We start from the raw sequence: 21,283 nt of genomic DNA, 5'->3' as shown, positions 1-21,283 counted from the left end.
CTTTACCCTTCCATTGTTCTATGAACAGTTTCCTATTAAATATTTAAAAATTTGAGTTTTACTGTTTTCACAACATTCATTTATATTGGTCTGTCATAATTTGCTTAACAAATTCTCTCTTATTGGAATTTAGCCATTGGAAATTTCTGCTGTCCTTAATAATGTTGTAATTAATGTATGTGTACATAAATCTGTGTGATTATTTTCTTGTGATATTTCTAAAAGGTAAATTCTTAACTTATTATTAAAAGTTGACTACAAGAAATAAGTATTATGAAAATATTAATTTGAAATAAATAATTTTTCACTGGACAGTTTCTCAAAAGTCAGATAAGCTAATCTACTCATTGTATAGCTGAGGAAACTGAAGATGAGAGAAAATGACAAACTCAAGGTAATATAATAATTTAAGAAATGAGCTAGATTTAACTCTTTGAAGTCTTAGTTATGATGAAGCAAGTAAGAAAGACTGTATTCCAAGAGGGACAGATGCTGTGAAGCCTGGTGGTGGAAATGCACAAAACACAACTGAGTAAAAATGATCTCAAAACACAAAGGACAGGCTTCACTATCCAAGTTCATGAGGCACAGGGTGGGCACAAATGTGGCACCTTCACAAAAGGTGAAGATAGCAGGACTGGTCGGGAGACTGGTTACAGTGAACAAATAAATATATGGACTGAGAAAATAAGTAAATATATTGAGGATGAAGAAACTTAGGTTTCTCCTTGTTGGAGAAGGTGTTTATTTATATTTATTTTTTAAATTAAGGTATCATTGATATACAATCTTATGAAGGTTTCACATGAGCAACATTGTGGTTTCAACATTCACCCCTATTATCAAGTCCCCCACCCTCCATCCCATTGCAGTCACTGTCTATCAGCATAGTAATATGCTATAGAGTCATTACTTGTTCATTTTTAAGTGTGAAAAAAGGCAAGTCTAGAAAGACTCTTGAGGTATTAGATTGGAATTAGAGATATTGGCAGGGATGCAAGGTTTTAAAATATATACACTGATAGACATAGAAATAGTTATAGATGCATACATGTGCATATATCACATATATGTGTATATATAGATTAACAGCATCTCCCACTAAAAGGACCCAGGGCTTTTGGGCTAATCCTAGGTCTGGGGGAGGGAAAGTATAAGATGAACATGGAATGAATGCCTCATTGTGCTAGAAAGTAAGACAACGCTCAAAGAATTCTGAAGGCACATCAAAAGGACACAAAGGCCGCCCTGAAGGGTCTCCCACTAGTGTCAAGTCTGGGACAATTTAGCATCAAAATTATGAAATTATCAAAATACAACTGACTGAAGAGAATAGAAACTCCTGGGTTCAAACTGGAGTGAATACATAAATGCATGCATATATAAATGAAAGATGGAGAAGGAAAAACTCTTCCTTGCAGCAGATTACCAACTAATAAATGTAGAAAGCATGATAGAAATAGGAAACTACCAATATCATAGTGGTGGCTGACTCAGGAGAAAGTTGGCAATGGATGCTATTTGGCAGGTGGAAATTTGGTGAGGAATAAGACATTGGTATATTCTTGGAATATCTTTCCACAAAACATTACTATCAATTACAAAGGGAAAAATAGTGATTTTATGGATGGAGAAACACGGCAGGAAAAAAGAAAAGCTATATATGACAATCTGGGAGAAGATACCTGCAACATGCATAGTAACAGTTAAAGGATAAGAGTTCCTTATATATAAAGAGCTTCTACAAATCAACATTAGCATTATTGTCCAATTTGAGAGAGACAAAAGACAGGATAAAGGCAATTAAGACAAGATCTATAAATAGCCAAAAAACAAATGAAAAGATGTTCATCATCACTAATAAAGAAATAGTGAAGAGAAGATAAAAATTTTCTCCCAGTTAGATTGGCAAAAATGAGAGGTTGATGATATGCCAGTCTCTTCACTGGCACCATAAAGCATGACAACTAGAAAAGAAATTAAGATGCTTTCTGAAATGATGTTACTTGCAAAATGTCTAGAGAACATGCCGGTGATTTTGCAATATATATATGTGTACACACACACACACACACACACACACACACACAGAGTTAATATACTTCCCTTGCCAATGTAGAAGCACCCTTTGGTGTGCTCACTAAGAACTTCCTACAATGTTCTATTGACAGTTGTAACACAAAGGGCCATATACTCAAATACTAGTAGGAAGGAACAAAGAGAAATCATAGTATGATAAAATCAGAGAATCTTGGATTAATATTTATTTACCCCATCCATCCACTGATGTCTGAGCTCCTTCTCTAAAAGCCTTGGCACCACCCTCCAGCGTCTGTTAGACTACTTCTCTTGATCATTCATTCTTTCTTTCAATAAATATTTCCTGAACAACTACTTTGTGCCAGGGCAGAGATAGTGCTGAGAATTGAGCAGGGAACAAAGGGGAGACAGTACATCCGCTTAGGGAGCTTATAGTCTACAAAGGAAGATAGCTTTAATCAGATAATTACGGAAATAAGTTTTAAACTGTAACTAGGGTAAGGGGTATGAATGAGAGGCATGAGATAATGAGAACTGGAACAGGGGAATTTAACTTTGTCAAGGAGATCAGGGGAGGTTGAGCTGAAATATGATGGATAGGAAGGAGGTTAACTAGATAAAAAAGAAGAGACAGGAGCGTATCAAGCACAGGGGCAGCATGTGTGAAGGTCCTGTGCTAGAAGTAGTGATGAGTAAGGGGAAACTGAGACAGGTCAGTGTGGCTGGAAAAGAGAAAAAGGCTGGCAGTTAGGGTGTGAAGACTGGCAAGGCCCGTGGGACCTGCCAAGCCAAGGGTGGGCCCTGTATCCCAGGCCTGGAAGGGTAGGAAGCCCAGGGACAGGACCAGCTCTGTGTTTGGAGAAGATTCCTCACTGCTGTGCGCAGTTTTCCCTGTAACAAACTCCAGTAAATAAAAACCACAATTCAACTGTCCCAGCAGTTCCATCTTCCCTACCGCCTTCAGGATCACGGATTTTTTCACTTCTGACAAACATTTGAGGAGGGCGACCTCTTTTGCTTTTCCTCCCCCTGCTTCAGTGCTACCAGCTCCTTCACCAGAGGGCACTATTTCTGTCCTTCCTCCATTCCACACAGATTTCTGAATGCCCTTCAGCTGGTCCTTTTCTTTCTTACATGCGCAGGCCTGAGAAAGGAATGTGAAACGGATGGAGGGCCCAGGAAAGCAAATGGAAAATGATTGTAACAAGCTGAATACTGCCTAAAACATAAACTCTCACTTTGAATCCATCATCTGACTAGAATGGAGAATTGTAAAACTGAGAATAGCACATACAAAATAACTAAGGTGTATTGACAGTGTTGGATCGGTGGAGGATATCAGGAGAAGGAGGGCAGGGGGCCATTTCACCCTTTTAGACAGAAGTCTGGTCACCCAACACTAACAGAAGAGGAACTGAGCATTTTAGAAAACCGGTCCATGACAAAGTAGTGAATTTAAATATTATAATTGTGGTGGGAGGAGCAAAGCAAAAAAGGCTAAAAATTACTTATCTAGAATATTATACCTGAGAGCCGCACATGTTCATACGAAGAATCTCACTGATGATATATTGAATAATAAAAGCATGTTGTAAAATAATAACATATAGGGCATTATCTATAAAAAGTTAAAAAATATGCAGAATGAAACTGTATCGTATTCATGGGTACGTCCTGTGCAGTGCAAGTGGAAAGATATGGAAAGGAGTCAAAGCCCCAGATGTAGGAAGGGCCATGTGAGGAGGGTTGGCGAGGAGTGACACAGGACTGGAGGTGGTTTTGGCACCACTTTCTTTTGTAAGCTAGGTGGGGGCATGTGATGTTCATTATTTTATTACTTAGACCTTTTTATATTTATGGAATATTTCTCAATACATTTTTTTAGAAGAAAAAAAATTCCCTACTGAGGTTGCTGGTGAACTACTGCTAAGAAAAGGAACAGAAACAGGGAGTTTTAACTCCTTCCTCGTGATTGATGTTCTATTGAAGCACAGATTCTAGACAAGTTCAATTCCTGGATAGCATAAAATATTCTCGTAATAAGACACAGGCAGGTCACTCAAGGGTGGAATTCAGGCCCAACTGATAGGGCTATGCAGGATGAGTTGCAGTCATTTAAATGTCACTGCACCCAAATAAGGAGACGCTGGTCCTGTATTTCCAGACATAAAATCTGGTTTCACATGGACTGGCATGGATCATATGCATAAATGCCGAATTCACCGTTCAGCTCCTCTGTGGAGCAGTGAACCCAAGAAGATCCCTGATATATTCCCTGTTGCACGCATGTGGATGGGCTGGAGTCTTAAAATATTTTAGCATTTCATGTGGCATAAAGACAACTTACCTGCTGCTCCATGGTGCTTGGATCAATAAAAGTCACCAGGTCTATAGAAAAGTAACCAACCACATTTCTCATTTTACAAGCATTTCCAATTTGGAGGCATAGAGAATTGAGAACTTGGGGATCCACGGAGGTCTGAGGCATGGTGGTACCAGAGGAGATGAAGGGGCCGTCAGCATGAAACTGGTCCCCTGTTGACAGCACCCTGACTTCTCCGTTGGGCTCTATCAGCATGTCCACTGTCAGGTTGGTGACACTTTCTGCAGGTGGGTATGCTTCAACCACGCCTCCTGGTGGGGAAAGCATGTAGTAGATGAAAGGACTGACTCACAGGAGAGCCCAGGCTTCAGCAGATGGGCTTGGGTTCAAGATTCCCCTGGTGAGACTCGGGGCAGGTAGCTTCAATTCTCTGAACTTCTTTTTCCTTATCTGTGAAACGGGCCTAATAAAACCTACCTCAGCAGGTTGTTGTGACTCTTAGAGATACTGTGTCTGTAGCATTTAGCTCAATGTTTGGCACATAGTACAACTCAATGACTGTTGGTTTTGATTCTGATCATAATTAGGAAGGCCCTGTAAAGATCATCAAGTCTATGTCCATTCATTATATAAACAATGAACCTAAGAACTTTAGGCTGACCCCTTAGGGGGAATTAACTGCCCATATTCCACAGTTTGTACTTTGATGATCAGTGTTCTTTCTGTTCAACTTCACTACTTTTTGAAGTTTTGACAGCCTAGGGTTTTTATCAGGCATAAGAGAACACTAACCATTAGGTCAAAATGATCAAATATACAAAGCCAATCGTAAAATGCTTTTTAAAATAGGGAGCCAGGAGATGCTGCCATTCTTAAGGAACAGGTGTGCCCCCTCCTTACTAATAATGGCAGCTTTATAATTTATCACACATTACCTTTTGCTTTGAATAACAAAAATCATAGAGGTGAATGAATTTGATGCTCAATCACAACAACAGTATTAGCCCTGGCTAATTTTGTGAATTAACTTAGTGGTGTCCACAGAAAAGTTACATGGTCCGGTTTTCTCTTTCTAGGTCTAACACAGATCTTACTATACATCCCTTTTATAGGACATTTAAATAACAAATCATTTATAAAGAATTAGGTAACATAACGTAAAACTAAGAACACCTAAGCACTCCTGAGACAGAACAGTCTCTGGAGCCTGACCGTATTAAGCTGAACTTGGCATGTATTTCACAAGTTTGCTGGGAGGTGACCTCTGCCCACAGGCTTTGAACAGCATATACGGTTAAATCCTGAGATTTTAGCAGTTCTCAAATGCAGCCACCTGTTACTTTATACAAAAGATACTTTCCTCAAATATCTATCCATTTGGTTGGAGCTGGCCCTAAAGAAACCTGAGTTTCAGAAGGAAAACTGACTTATCCGTTTAGTTGGTTTGAGATGAGCTTTTCTTCAGATGAGGCCTACTAGCATGTGCTGTACCTTAATACCAGTTTCCTGGAGAGCTGGCAAGGCAAATGCAACGGAACAACAAAATCCACAAAAGCAACAGCCTGCTGAGTCTTCCTGATACAGTTAACTGTGGCTTTAGCTGCCACCTATATTTTAAAAGACAGCACTTCAGTGGAAACATGTTACCTTTTATACTAACAGACTACATTCACATTTTCCTTCCCAATAACTTATTTGTACCGTCACCTCAGCATCATGACTATAGTCTTCTCACTGTTAATATCTTCCCTCTCAAAACAATTAATTTCTCTTTTAAAAAAGCGTGTTGCCTTTGATATGATCCTGTGGCAACGTAGAAATCAAATCTGTAGCACATTTTGTGGCCGTAAGCACGCTTGAAAGAGCAGAATTGAAATGAAACAGGCAGGGGTGGAAGATGGTGGGAGACGGTGGCCTTAGAGTTAAAAAGCCTGGGGGAATGGCCTGGCATGGTCACTTACGCAAGTCCTGTTGCATGCCCTGGGCTCAGAGCCAGGCAGACGTTTGAAAACACGTGACTTACTGGAGCCAGATTTTTAAGACGTGCTGACATGGTCGGGTCTGACCCTGTTCCCATTCCCCACGTGTTTGTCGTGTGATTTTGCCCTGGCTGTTTCCTAGCTTTGAGTTTGCTTTTTCATCTGTAAAATTGGCTTAGGAAGCTTGTTCTGCTCCCAAAACAGGCACTGTGTTTACAACACGGCTGAGAGAAAGGAAGGAAAGATAGAGAGGAACAGGTGGTCAACGCTAAGCCTGAGTTTGTGGTCATACAGCTCAGGGAAGTAGTGGCTGGGAAAACCTGCTCTAAGCTATGAAGCTTACACAAAAATAAATAGATTACAGGAAGGTTTCTCAGGCTGACCTTGGGCAATCTGCAAGGCCCATAACATCCTGTCCCAGATGAAGCCGGAGCTGTTCATTGTCTTCCCCTTGTAACTGAAAAAGAATTTCTCATTCTGGACCATTTTTTGTTGTAGGTACCTTATATTCTCCATTTCATGCATGTGGGTTAATTCTATTAGTTTTACTTTTCTGTCAGTGGGTGGGAATGCATAGATTCCCAGAATTTTAGATTTGAGAGGACCCTGGAGACCATGCAGCATCCCCCCTTCTCCTTGCCCCAGGCAGGAATCCCCTGGCAGCACTCTTGTTAGATGGCTGACCATCCAACCCCTTGCTTAAATCATCTAGTAACCGAGTGTTCACTACCCCTCCCACCCCACGCTGCCCTCCCAGTGTATTTCAACAATCAACAGCTCTGTCTTTCTGATGCTCTCTCATACATTGAGGTAAAATGTGTTCCTTGGTTAATATACCCACTGATTCTACAAAAGATACCTGAAGCAACACAGAAGTAGTCCTTCACTGGCTCCACTATGTATCAACAGACTGATTTGGGGCAAGTTATTTAATCTTTTGTGTCTCAATTTCCCCCTCTATAAAATGAAAGTGATAATGGTACCCACCTCATTGGATTGTTAGGTGAATTAAATAAATTAATATATGTATACTTAAGAATAGTGTCTGGCACATAAGAAGCACACTGCTTATTATGTTATCTTCACTGTGCGATCATCATTAGGATACTATCACTACTGCTATAATCTGATACAACTTTATTGTATTATATATTAATGTTAATATAATAATAATTATTACTTGACAGCAGTGAATAGGAAAGATGTTTTTTATCATTTCGTATCATAATGTATGCAAGCATATAAAAATATCTGCCTTATACTGTAACCTCCTAGAAAGTGAAGGGCACTTCATGGGTGTTCTTCCGTGGCATTCCCACAGGGATCTCTGCGACTGGGCATAAGCATCCTTTGTTGCGTTCACTCCCTCATCCATGGGCCTCCTAATGTCCTTAGAAAATGAAGACAAGTAGGAGGAAGAGGCCGAAAGGATAGTAAAGGGCTCTTATTTAGAAATTCTACCTTCAGACGGAGGTGAAACCATTTCTTGTCTCCTAGAAAATGGTAGGAGAAACTAACATTTACTGAAGACCTATTTTGAGTCAGGCTCTGCGGTAGAAACTTCCATATCCGTTTTATCGAACCTTCCCAACAACCCTGTGAAGTTAAGGACCTTGTTCAAGGTCACGGATGAGAACCAGAGCAGGTCATCTGATTCCAAAGCCCATTCCTCAGGAGAAGTCTGTAGTGCAGGAAAAGGGCCGGAGTCTTGAACTCTGCATGCCAGGCTTGGTGTGCTCGGCCCCTGTTTACTTCAGAGGCTGAGTGCAAGTTAAGTATTTAGGCAGTTTAAAAGAGAAAAAAAAAACGTCTGCTTGTCGGGACACTTTTCTAACCAACACAAAAGATGCAAGGCGTTTAAACTGGCCCCAGTTTGACCCAAAACTAGAATTCAAGGTTGTGCAGACTAACCCTCAATAGAAACTTTACAGTCTTATTTACCTTGACTGAGAAATGTTTGGAGGAATTTCCTCCACGTCGGGAACCGTTTCTCATTGACTGGCTGTGCGTGCTGTGCTAAAATGCCCGCCAGCTCCTCGGAGATCTTCACCAAAGCTGGCTCCTGCAGAAACAAATTAAATAGAACCACAAGCAATTTTACTACAGAAATGAAAACTGCTTGTGGAGTGATTAAAAACCAGGCCTCCAACAGGCAAAAAAAATGTGGTTACTGTTTACCCAGAGTCAGAAAGCCATTTTGAAATTTTTCTCTTATTTCTCCAGCCATTTCAGTTTTCATTTTTCAAAGTGATTTGGCCCCTTAAATATTACTGTTTTCTCCAGAAGGCAGCCTTCTGTCTGGGTGCTGGGAAACACTGGCTTTAGACCCGCTGCGGGCTGACCAGCGGAGTGTCCTTGGGCAACATGCCTCCCCACTCAGGGCCTCAGTTGGCCTTTCTGTAAAATGTGGGGTTAACCACCCTTTCCCTAAGATCCTTCAGACCAGAATGCTTTTTATTCTATGACCCTCCCAGGGCTGACCCTGGGAGAAATTGTGGAGTTGGCAGGGTCTTTCTTCGGTACCTCCATCTCTTTGAACTGTGTTTCCCCCTTGCTGGGGGCCTCCACATTCTATAACCATGGGAGCAATACCTGCTAGTGCTGCGCAGGTGGGATTTAAGTGTGAGCAGCTTGCAGGTGCGAGGTGGGGAGGCTGCTGGCTTCGGCTGCCTGACATTCCCTCCTAGGTCACAGCCTAGACATGGGACTGGCCCCCGGTCATCATAAACAACCCCAGACTACAGAGCCTCCTGTCAAAATGAAAACACTAGGAAAACCTCTAAGGACTAAGAGGCCTGGCTTTTTTATATAAAGAGCCTAAGTATGCCAGGGCCATTTTTTTTTTATAGTCTTAGACTACCTAGAAATTTTCAAATAGAAGCCACCTTTTCAGATTTCATTTCTGCCAAAAATAGAGTAGGGTGCTAGTTACAGAACCATTTGGTGGGCAGTATTCATGTTCAAAATGTGGGACCCTGACACGAAAAACTCGGGCTTGCTTGGGAACTTCCAGACCCATGAATGAACACTCAGCGATTTGTAGGAATCAGCCAAGAATCAGCTTTGGTGAGTGAGGCTGAGAGGAATCTTAGAAGTAATCTGTTTACTCAATTTATTTCCAATTTCCCCGACAATTAAAAGTGACTGTCGTCCCCCTACCACAGCTCCTTGGAGCATCTGGTTCATTCTTGGTCCAGTGCCCTTTGAAAATCTGCACTAATACACAAACATCTCAGAGTGTACTGTAGGCAGGTCTAAATAATCTGAGAAACTTCTAAATATCCAGAAAGTTCTGCTGGGGGAGTCTCGTTAGTTAGCTTAGTAAGTGTTTAACATACAAAACAAAAATGCCATGACAAAGAGTGCCCGTGCCCACGCGTTCAGGATGAAGGCCGCGCAGCAGGGGGAGGTGTGTGAAGCGTGGCTGGGGAAGCCGGCTCTGCTCTTTACTGTAAGTTATCTCATCTCTCCAAAGCCCTGCATTTAAATAATACAGAATGTGAGTTCCAATAGCAGGTGCCCCCTCTTTGTTCCCTCTCTGAGTACTGTCCTCCATACTCATTTTTCTTTTAGTTTTATACTCGTTTCAGTTAAAACTATTCTACTCTCTCAAAGAAGACCTTGTCTGTGGTCCACAAAGAGCCCCAAAGCTGGGACGATGAAGCACGGCCGTCAGTTGCCACCCACTTGGGAAAACTGAGTGCCGAGGAAGGAAGCCTCACAGGCTGGGCCTCATGCCCGGACACGGGAGACTTATTTTTTGTTCTGCCTTGAGTAAAGGGATTTTTCTGTTCTGCTTCTAAAAAATGTTAAACCATCTACCCCAGTGATTTCCTAGGTGCCTGGTCACATCAAGACAGTCCAGAGACATAATTCATTTCTTCATTCATTCAGCCATGTATCAAAAAATTACAAATACTGAGTATCAAGATCATGGAGACAGATAGAATGGGGGGTGTCAGGGACTGGTGGGGGGATGGGGAGTTAGTGTTTAACGGGTACAAAGATTCGGTTTTACAAGACGAAAGGAGTTATGGAGAGGGATGTATTTGTACTACATTATGAACTTATTTAACACCACTAAACTGTATGCTTAAAAATGGTAAACTTTATTTCTATCTTACCATGATAAAAATAATTGAAAAAATATTATAGAATGTTAGGCCTTTTACAGAACTGAACTAGGGGAATTCTGTGTTTGTGTGTTTTAGGGGGGTGCAGATGGAAAGCAGGCAGTGAAGGAATAGGGGGGCACTTAGCCTTGCCCTCTAAAACTTGAAACTAGATCTCCAACAACTTGAGAATCAAGTTGAAACTCCTCAGCACAACACACAAACAAGGCCTCTGTTTCTGGCCTTGTTCTGAGTCCTACGTACCTCACTTCTCTCCTTTCCAGCTCCAGCCTCACCCCAAACTGCCCTGGCTCCATCTCTTTTCTCTGCCTGCCTTCCTCCTCTTCCTCCCCTGGATGCCTCTCTCTCACTCTTAATTAGTCCCAATCACACCTCCTCCAGGAAGCCTTCTCCACCATCCTGTTGGGCTCCTTTTTCAGTGCTCTCCAGTAACCTGGGAGCCCTTAATGGGCTGGTTGGAGGTTTTGAGGTCAGTCTCCTCGGTGCTTTGCCCAGGGAACATTAAATGTTTGTTGAATGAATCATGGCAGCGATAAACACAGGGACCCAACACCGAACAGCAGAACTGACAGGTGAGAGACAACGTGAACCCCTTAACAGGCCTCTTCCTTGCTGCTCGGGAACCTGGGGGGATGTCCACTTAAGAACCACCAATTGGTGGTGGATTCTGTGGGATTCCCTGCCTCTGGGGGGCATTGGGAATATAAATGAGGTGACACTGATGAAGTGTCATCTTAGATGCAACATGCTGTGAGAGGGCCAATAATTCATCCGGAAGGCTGCGACTTGTGTGAGGTGTCTGGATGCTGCACCAGGCTGCTGGCACTGCCTCTGCTTAGCCAGCCAGCCCTTCTGCCCTGACGCACAGCAGTGGCACTGTGCACACAGCCCCAGCAAGGGGGTACATTTCCTAGAGGAGAGTGTGCTGCAGGAATCGGGAGGATGAATCAGGTCCCATCATGAGAAGTACACGGCTGAAGGCCCTGGGGGGGGTGATGTTCAGTGGGGGATGCTGGGGCACATAGACACAGCTTGGGGTCCTAATTAACTCTAAGAAAAAGATATGGAAAGGAATAAAGGGGTTATTAACTGTTCGATTTATTTCTTTACTTTGAAAGCATCTGATGGGAAATAAAAGGATTATACTTAGAATGACTTTGGTACCAATGAACAGAGAATTGTCCCCCCACCCCCACAAAAAGCAGGACCTGCAGTTTATACATTCAAAAAAGGGCAGCCGACTGACTTTATGTAAGTGTTTCATTCTCCCTGGTGCCCTTCCCCAAACCACCCTCAGCAACAGTTTCTGCCAGGGACTTAGAAGCTGCTGGTGAATTGGTAGATGAGGCCAGAACTCAGATTTAGGTGCAAAGGTCTCATCACAGCCGTGATGTGGGCAACTACGAATACCCTTTTCCTTAGTAGCAACAAGGACTCAATGGCCTCAAAGGGCCTATTGATGTCAGATGCAACTCCTCAGTTTTGGGAGTAGTTTCTCTTCTCTAGTGATTATTAATTCGCAAAATTCAAACACAATTACTCCAACGTTAAGGGCAGGTGCTGGTAAGGGAAGATCTGTTCAGGCTTACTCTGTTGGGAATAAACTTGAGTATGCAAACACACACAACCATGCCAGACAAACCCCTCAGTTCGTGTGAATCATCAGATTTGTAGTTGTAACCTACTTTCTCTGCCACAGCAGGCTCACATTCATTATCTCGTTAGGTCCTGATAGTCACACTCTGAAATATACTAGCACGGTGTTGTGTCTTCTGCTTTACAAGTGGGAAGCAGAGGCACCTAGAGGCTTGTGAAAGATCACTCGCTGAGTTGTCGGACTCTGTTATTGGGTGATTTTCAAGTGACAGAAGACGAAAACAATGGAATTGGGGGAATTATTGCTAGTTTACTTTCTTACCCCCGTCTTCACCTTCCCAAAGTGTGTGTGTGTGTGTGTGTGTGTGTGTGTGTGTGTGTGTATTTACATTATATAAAAGTGTATGTATAATAGAATGTCCTTTTTAAGCTGGCAAAGGGGATGGGGGGGGGCATCTTTCTACCTTACTAACTCATGAAATAGGTAGTTAGAAAGTTCCTTTTCAGTGAGTCACATCAAGGGGGTGGACTGCTAGGTCAGCATTTCAGAGATCCTACCGTCCACATGGAGCAGGTCATTCCGTGATAACAACTCTGGGGATGGAGCACAGAAAGTATATGCCTTGTAGATGATGAAAGCACATTAGAAAAGTTCACTTTACTTTGTGAGAAAACCCAGCATTCCAGATTTTCCTTCCATCATGGTCATACTGGCTCTCGCAGTGCACATCAGCTGCCGGCCTTTGTGGGGCTATAGCTCTAGAGCAGGCCATGTCTAGGAGAGACGTCAGTCCATCTTTGCCATTGCACAGGCTCGTCACTCTTTCTCCAGCGCCGGAATTTACCCCCCAGAGGGCACCAGCAATAGCTACGACCTTGGGAGGTTCTGAGATATCTGCAGAGTGCCTCTGGCCTCTACTGGCCTGACCAGTGCATCCTAGAGGTGCTTGTCTGTCAAGCACGAGCCTTGCCTCTCAGCTTTCTCTTTTTCTATAAAGAAAGTGTAACTTTAAAGGAAGAGATATTTGACTGAAGGAAATTCAGGATATCACAGGGGAAGCTGCTAGCATAACAATTTACTAATGCCCTCAATGACTAAAGCTACTTCAAACTCAGAGTTAACTTTCCCAGGTGAATTGTGTGTGTGTGTGTGCGCGCGTGTGTGTGTGTGTGTGTGCACGCGCGCATGTGCACATGCATGTATGTGTGTGTGTGTACATGTGTGCGTCTGTGTATTGGGGAGAAGAGGAGAGGAGGAAGATGGAAGACAAATTAGAATGCTGTAAATACCAATCCCACCAAAACTGATTTTATTTTAGAAGCGTCTTTGCTGTATCTACAGTGGTGAATTAAGTAAAATAACCTGTTGGCTAATCACCTCCAGTCTCTCACATCAGACCTTGTTTGGTGGTGTTCAAAAGAGAAACCAAGGAACTACAGAGGCGGTTCTGCTTTACAGAGGCTTCTGATATCCCTTCTGATGGAGGTGGTATAAGGTTAAAAAGGCAAGACAATGCACCTAAGAAACTAAGCCAGACTGTCAGTGCTGAAAGGGCTCAAATGGCCATCCAAGTCAGATGCCTACTGGAACAGGAGAGGGAACGGGCCTTCCCAACTCATACATTGAAGAGTGCAGGAGCCCTGCGGCTGCCACTGACTCCTGGATGAGTCCTCCCCACCACCCTTGCTTGCCTCTATCAGAGGGTAAAGTGTGGGGTACCATGAAAGGTGATGAGGATTTGAATTGGCTAGTGGTACAGAGATGGAGAGAAGCGAGCAATTCCAAATTTGAGGGTGAATTTAGAAAGGATGCTTTGCTTTGCACAGGAGACATCTTATCATTGTAGTTAGTTTTTAGGTAAAATAATAGCCCTCACTTACTAAAAGTTTAGCATGTGGCAGGCTTTGTGCCAGGGATTTTATATTTACTATCTCAGAGGCACTCTCTGAGGTAGATATATCATTCCCATTTCATGTCACATAGCCAGGAAGTAACAAACTGAGGTTCAAATCCAGTTGCTACCAGTATGCCATAGTGCAATGGGATTTGTGTCTGTAACTGCCATCCGTGGGCATAAAAGGCCAGTCGGGTCAGATTAGGTCATTCACATGTGATGTTAAGTCTGTGTTGTCCAATTTATGAAAAAATGGTAGAGCGGACATCTGATGCTGGCTGCTGAACATCTTTGTCCCTTTCTTCAGGGTAATGATGCCCCACACTTCCTTTCAGGAACTTCCCCTACCGCTTTCTTAGCTGTAGTTGACCCTTGAGCAACGTGGGAGTTGGGACACCAAACCCCTGTGCAGTTGAAAATCCACGTAAGCTGTTGACTCCCTCAAAACTTGACTTCATAATAGCCTACTGTTGACAAGAAGCCTTACTAATAACAGTCAACTAGCATGTATTTTTTTGTTATACATATTATACACTATATTCTTACTATAAAGTAAGTTAGGGAAAGGAAAAAATTCCAAAAAAGCAAATCTCCAAAAGGCTTTCCAATATATTTATTGAGAAAAATCCATGTGTAAGTGGACCTGTGCCATTCAAAGGGTCAACTGTACAAGCTGATTGAGAGCGACTCCTCAGCTCCAAGGGTGGACCCCTAGCTTAGCAAAGCCATATCTTGGCCACAGGGATTGGTTCAAGATGGGCACATGACCCAGTCAGGCCAATCAAGTATTAGGAAGCCTTTGCCAGGGCCTTCTGAGAAAGAAGCTTCCTGATCTGAGAATGCTACCAACCACTTGAGTTGTTCTTTGTTCCTCTTGCCTTGACCACAGTCGGGCTCTAGGAGCTGCTGGTGCCCATCTTGCAGTTCTGAGGACAGCCAGGCTTAGGGTGGCGCAGGCAGAGGAGAGATGGAAAGGAACTGGGTCCTTGGTGTTACTGAGCCACTGGATTAAGTCTTGTTTGAAGCCAGACCAGTATTTGGACTTTCAGGTAGCCGAGATAACAAATTCTCTTCATTTGTAAAGCCATTTTGAGTTGGACTTTTTATTACTTGAAGCTTACACATTTAAAATCGATACAAATGGGTGGGACAAACCATGTACCCACCATCCCCGCTGACGTTTGAAGTCAGCAAATGCTCTGCCCACTCTGTGCTTTGGTTACCCTCATTCCGCGATCACTAGTGAAGTTTTCACTCATTCCTTTCCATTAAGATCATTAGAAATAATCCCTCCTTAGAGTGTAAAAATATGCTGAGAAGATGAAGAAAAAATGGAAATGTCTTCAGCAAGTCATAAACTACTTCCCACACCTACTTAAAGTTTAAGGACTGCCTTAATACTCCATGTTTAATTGTTAATTGAGAATTTAAAAATCAAAAATGCCAACTTTGCCTTCGATGAGATGGAAAATTATGCTGCTGTAGAAGGTAACATAATGTAAAACAGCCAACATTACCAAGGCACACAAATGTTTTTGGTATGTAAAATTGCTTTGTAAAATATTTGCTCCATCTGCTGAAAGCGGCAAAGACAATTTTCCCTTGATAGCTAATGGCCCATTTCGGCTATGTGGCAAGTGATTCGCTGCGGTGGCAGCTCTCATTAAACAGAATGGTGAAAATGCGGTATATAATTCCATACTTATGTAGCATTATCCACTCGCTGCTTCTGGAGGAGTCTGTCCCTCATTATCTAGGCCTCCACCTTACACCAACATGCAGGCCTAGCAGTTGATTTGACTTCAGAAGCGTTTTGTCCAACTGAGGCACATATGTTATGCCTCCGTTCTGAAGCTCAGCACAACTGCTTTGCCCCAACGAGAAACTCTAGAAAGGTTCATTCCCTTTCAACTTCTCGGCACTTAAACTGCTGTTCCCTTTTCCCCCTCACAGCAGGGGGCCACAGTTTTCTTTCTGGCTCACCCTGACACACTGCATGCTGGGGCTTTCAATAGACAAAGATTAGGCATTTTTGAAATCCTTAATTGAAGTTTTGCACATACACAAAAGCAGGGAAATTTGTCCCTCAGGCCCAAACTGCCATCATAAAAGCCCAGCAAACACTGTCCTTGGTTCATGTTGTATGTGGCAGTCTGTGAGCTCTCTCTTTAAAGGAATTGTTTACGCTACACCCTGAATGACTGCAACATCTGCTAAAGGAACAATTAAAAATAAATAATCCAGGGTGGTTTAAAAAAAGAAGAATCTGTTCATGTTTTGGGAATAATATTAAAAATTAGTTACAGCAGCAAGTGGCAGAATTTTAAAAAATATTTTTAATGTTGGAAAATGGGTTTAAGAAAGTTATAGTAAATATGCATGACATCAGGGGAATACACATGACTGTCTTAAAGGCTACGCAGTATTTTAAAGTATTCTTTAAACCATTCTTTAAAAATCAACCCTTAGTGGAACTAGCCATAATTATTATTATTGGTAGTAATTTCTCTTTCCAGTTAGAGAAATACTGTGGTTCAGGACAATTGCATATGCTGAAAAAACTCTTCATTAAAATAAAAACAAAAGAAAACCCATACGGTTCTTGGACTTGATGGCTCATTCAAGCAGTAGGGGAGGGGGTGAGCATGGGATGAAATGAGAGACTGTCAGCAGAGTTGGTATTTTATTTTATACAAAAGGAATGGGAAAGCATTTGCTCAATCAGAGTGAAGAATTCTACCTTCTTGGTATTTCCACATGTACAAATGTATATACTTGAGGTAAATGTAACAGCTTTATATATTTATCATTGTTTTCTTTGTCTGCCACCACGATCATTAATGCACCAGGGTAATAAATCATTGAATTCCAAAAATGAGGATTTTTCTTTGATCTGGCACAAGCACGCGAACATCCGAGTCTTCTCAAGGGCATCCCTGTCTCACCGAGGGGCACGGAGGACAGATGACCAGAAGCAAATGGCACCGTCCCCGGTAGAGGAGAGGAGAACTCATTCTGAATCCGTTCCAAATACCCGTGCCAGCTCTGTGGTGTTCAGCAAAGCAGATATTTCCAAAAGAACTCCAACGGGGAACTTCCTGGATGTGAAAACACTAACCAATTCTCGTTCCTCTCATCTTTTGCTTTATTCCTTCCTTCCACGCTGTTATTGCGAAACACTGGCAGTTAAATTCAATTGATTCAAAATATTCTGCATCCATATGGCCACCAACCCTGGAGCTGAGGCGGCGAGAGCGCCTCGCTGCTGTTCTCAAGTATTTGCCTCTCCCCTAGTCCCCAGATGGCGGGAGTAACATTTAAACCTCCTTTTCTCTGCCTTGTACAATAGACCTTGGCACCATTTCAACTGTTTACTCCGGTAATTAACAGCTCTGATACCACAACAATTACAACTCCTACACTCTCACCACAATAATGCTATGAATTAGTGAGAGCTAATGGCTGGAAGGTAGAGTGTTTCCAGACTGTGAGATCTGTGCATTTTTAGAATAAAATAAAAGGTACAAACAGCACGCTTGCAGTAGACAATGATTACCTAGTAATTAGTTTACACAAAGCTTCCTATTTAATGGCGAAACGCTGTAATTAACGTGTGACAGAAAATCAAAGGGTACTTTGTAAGCATATGAAAAATTAACACTGCAGGCCCATAGCTTTATGTACTGATTAGAAGCATATTAAATCAATAGGACACACAAACCAACAGCTTGTATAGCTGGTTATTATAGGTCCTTGGAAGGGGGACCCTGCTTTCATTTAACTCGGAGAGGCAATTTTCCTTCCCCTGTTGTCCTCCTCAGGCACAGAGAAGGACCTCGGACCCAACCCTGGCAGCTTCCTGGAAATAATCATTGAACTGGAAGAAAACATTCTAAGTCATTTTCAGAGGTAAGGAAAAGTATGCAAACAATTAAAGATTTTCCAATGATCGTGGTGACGTGCTGCTCACTAGAAAAGATGCCAACTGGGACCAATAAATGAAGCAACCAGGTCTCAATCTCATGGTCAAAATAATCTGCTTTATCAGGTCAATGCCTCTTTATTCAACATGTAGGAAGCTGAAATAACTGCAATTATTTTCTATTTTCAAATGATAAGAAACCAGGCCGCTGTCAAGGTTTGCTCTTGTTAAAGACATTATCTGGCTAAATTACTGGGTAGGCACAACTGGGTCAATATTTTGTATCTTCAGCAATAGCCACAGTCCTATATAATGATAACTGATGCATAGAACAACATTCTGGAAGCCTACCAGATGCTAAAGGACCTTCCAAATCATCAAAGAAAGATCAAATGATATATAGTTATTCGAGGTTCCCTGCAATTTAATTGTAACGCTATTTTATAGTAATAATAGCGTTTCTTGAAGGCTTATTATGTGCTAACTACACTGCTAACCAATTCACAAGGGTTAGCTCCCTAAATCCTACGGCCTCCCCATGGGGCAGGTACTAATATTATTCCTCTTTACAGGTGAAGAGATAGAGACTTAGAGAGTTTAAGTGATTTGCCCATGATTTTCCCTAGTAACTTTGGTGTGTTTTGGCTGTGGAGCGCCACAAAGCCCGACTACCAATACTTACCCTGAATGTTCAGTTACTCAGACTAGCCTGTTCTAACACTCATTCTACTTAAAAGGGAGTTTACCACCCCCACCTGGAACAAAACACTGATGAAAAAAAAATCCCACCGAAATAATGTGATTGCTTATCCAAAAACCAGGGTTTTAAATATTCACCACATATTTAATGCCGCATCTGATTGTGAGATAGACTAAGCTCTGAGAATTTACAGCTCACTGAAATAAATTATAAGTTAAGAAGGACATTGAAAATTTGCTGCCCGATGAATGAGCAAAAGATGATGTCTAAAATTCACCCTCAACACCCAAACATAAGTAGGTATGTGAGCCAGTGTTGGGTCGTGAAAGCTGAAACCTGGGGACAGCTGGACAGGGATCCCCCTCTGCCTCTCTGAGGGGTGTGTGCTGACGTCCCTCCCATCGTCCAGCCTGCTGCATTTTGGAAATAGGATGGCAGTTCCCATCAGCCAGGAAAGGGAAGAAATTTGAGTGCCACGACTGCTGTATTTCAGGGATTGTTGAGTTTCCCACAAATCTCTGTAGAAAGGAGAAAACCTGCCACAAGGGCACAGGTCCCAATAGCCGGCACCTAAGGGAGAACACTGCTACAGGATTTCAAACAGAGGTCTTTTCTAAATGCATGTAGCTTGGTGTGGCAAGTGCCCTGGGCCAGGAGAGGATGTGGGTTCCAAGCTAGGTATGATCGTTTATTCGTTACATGAACATGGGCAAATCCCTTAACTTGCGAAGCATCAGTTTCTCCACCTGTAAACATAATAATAATAAGTTCCTGCTTAAAGCGGTATGGAAGTAAATGAGTAAAAACCTCAGGATTTTTCTGAGATTGAGTGAGACCATTCATGTATAGTGCTGAAATGCCTGTATTCAGCAGGTATTCTACAATGTTTATTATTATTAAGAAATACAGGGAAATGTCAAGACCGTAACGACATATTCATGGATCTACAAAGTACTTCAGTATTCTGGCAACTACTAAGTACATAAAGATAGTCTAAGAAGTCAAGATTTTAAGATTAAAAAAATAAGCATATATAAAAAAACAAATGAATAATCATTTATATATGTAGTTTAATCATTAAGGGGAAAAATGATACCTTAGATTTTTCCTTAATGTAGAATACCTAGATTTTCTCTCAATACCAAGATGTTTTGTTTTTGATATAAAATACAAATAACAAATAAGGACATGAAAAAAGGATCCCTTGCTGGTAATTAAATAATGGTAATTTTAAGATGCATTTTTATATCTAACATAAAGTACGAATAGTTCATTATATCCAGTGCTGATAAGGGGGTGGTAAAAGTAGGGTGCTTATTCTCTCTAGAAGTTTTGGGAATTGCTAGTACCTTCTCAGAAAGTATTGTGGCAATATGTAACAAGAGCCATAAAATATTCTTCCCAGTGATCATTCTCTTAGGGAAATAGTTCAACAGAAGCAAAAAGATGTATGTACAAAAACTAAAAATAAAAACAAGCAAATCTTTCCTTCATCTTTTGTCCCTTCATCCCTCTCTCTGCACTACCATCAAAAAACTAAAACCCTGAATTTCCAACTCAGTTGAATGGTTTAATGTTACAATAAACCAGTTATCATACAGGGTTTATTATATAGCTATTAACTGTGATTACTATATGTAAACATGGAGAATGTTTAAGATCTGGCATTTAAATAGTGTATATATTGATATTGTAGCTATAAGAAATAAACTGCAACACATTTGGAAAATACACCAAAATGGCAGCAATTATGTTTGGGAAAAGTGATTATGTGCTTATTTAGTTAAATATTTCTTTGATTTTGGCATATTATATTTCAACTTTTCTAAAAAATCGTGTGGTTCCAGGGTAATGGTTCTTTGGATCACCTAATATGCACTAAATTCCACACAGGCCACCAAACTTAGCCATCCTACGGTGGCCCCTCTGACCCAAGTACAGGGCCATCTATCTGAATGGATGGAGATCTTCAAACGGAGAAGAGAGGGTTCTAAGGCATGGACTGACTGACAGTTTTCTTTTGTAATCATGTATTTTGTTTGCTGACTTTGTTCCACAAGGAAGTAAAACAACTACTGTGGTTTATCCTACTTTTTCTAGGCTTGGGTACCTTGTACTAGTTTTAAGTAAACATGTATACATGTAACTTTTTCTCTTGGTGATCCCCAAATTAGTTTTGAATGTCTAACAAAGCACAGATAAACATAAAACTACCCTTGCAAAGGACTAAAATAGCAAAATTACATAGTAGCATGCAAGAACCCATCAATTTCCTATTTTCCTTTTTATTGTAAGTGGGAAAATTGAAACGCCAAGACCTCCACATCCTACATTTTCTATCCAGGGAAACAGGTCCGAAGGAGGGCTGCAAAGAGAAACCCAAAAGTAAAATGCCTTAGCTCTTTACACAGAGGAACTGTTCCGTAAAGATCTCTTGCAAAGCAGTGTCCCCAGCAGTAGCATTGCAAGCCAGTCTCCCAGGAATGAGGGAGGGAAGATTTACCCGATAAAAAAAAAAAGAAAGTCCCAAGAGCTGCTGCCATGGCAAATGTCTGCCTGAGTCTCCCTACATAGTCTTAGGTGAGAGTGTCCAGAAAGCTTTGCCCCCCACAAGCATGCCTTGCTTTGCCTAAACCTTTATTCCTACTAAATGAAAAGAAATATCCCCGACTGGGGAGTGGGGCATTTGGAGTGT

At 41.7% G+C, this 21,283-nt stretch overlaps 1 protein-coding gene across 4 annotated transcripts in view; it reads right to left on the bottom strand.

The window, feature by feature from the left end:
• LOC108406718 (IQ domain-containing protein H) overlaps positions 1-21,283 on the bottom strand; it is a 128,374-nt gene that overhangs the window by 53,533 nt on the left and 53,558 nt on the right. For all 4 annotated transcript variants that reach the window (XM_037010038.2, XM_073212043.1, XM_073212042.1 and 1 more), the window contains 2 exons: positions 8,284-8,404; positions 4,388-4,674 (listed from right to left, as the gene is read on the bottom strand). In XM_037010038.2, coding sequence (XP_036865933.2) covers positions 4,388-4,674; positions 8,284-8,404 — 408 coding nt within the window. The remainder of the gene's footprint in view (positions 1-4,387; positions 4,675-8,283; positions 8,405-21,283) is intronic.

This window comes from Manis javanica, chromosome 8, assembly GCF_040802235.1.
Source record: "Manis javanica isolate MJ-LG chromosome 8, MJ_LKY, whole genome shotgun sequence".
In the NCBI taxonomy this organism is placed as follows: domain Eukaryota; kingdom Metazoa; phylum Chordata; class Mammalia; order Pholidota; family Manidae; genus Manis; species Manis javanica.
Note: the sequence above shows the minus strand (reverse complement) of the source record. Positions and strands in the feature narration are given on the sequence as shown.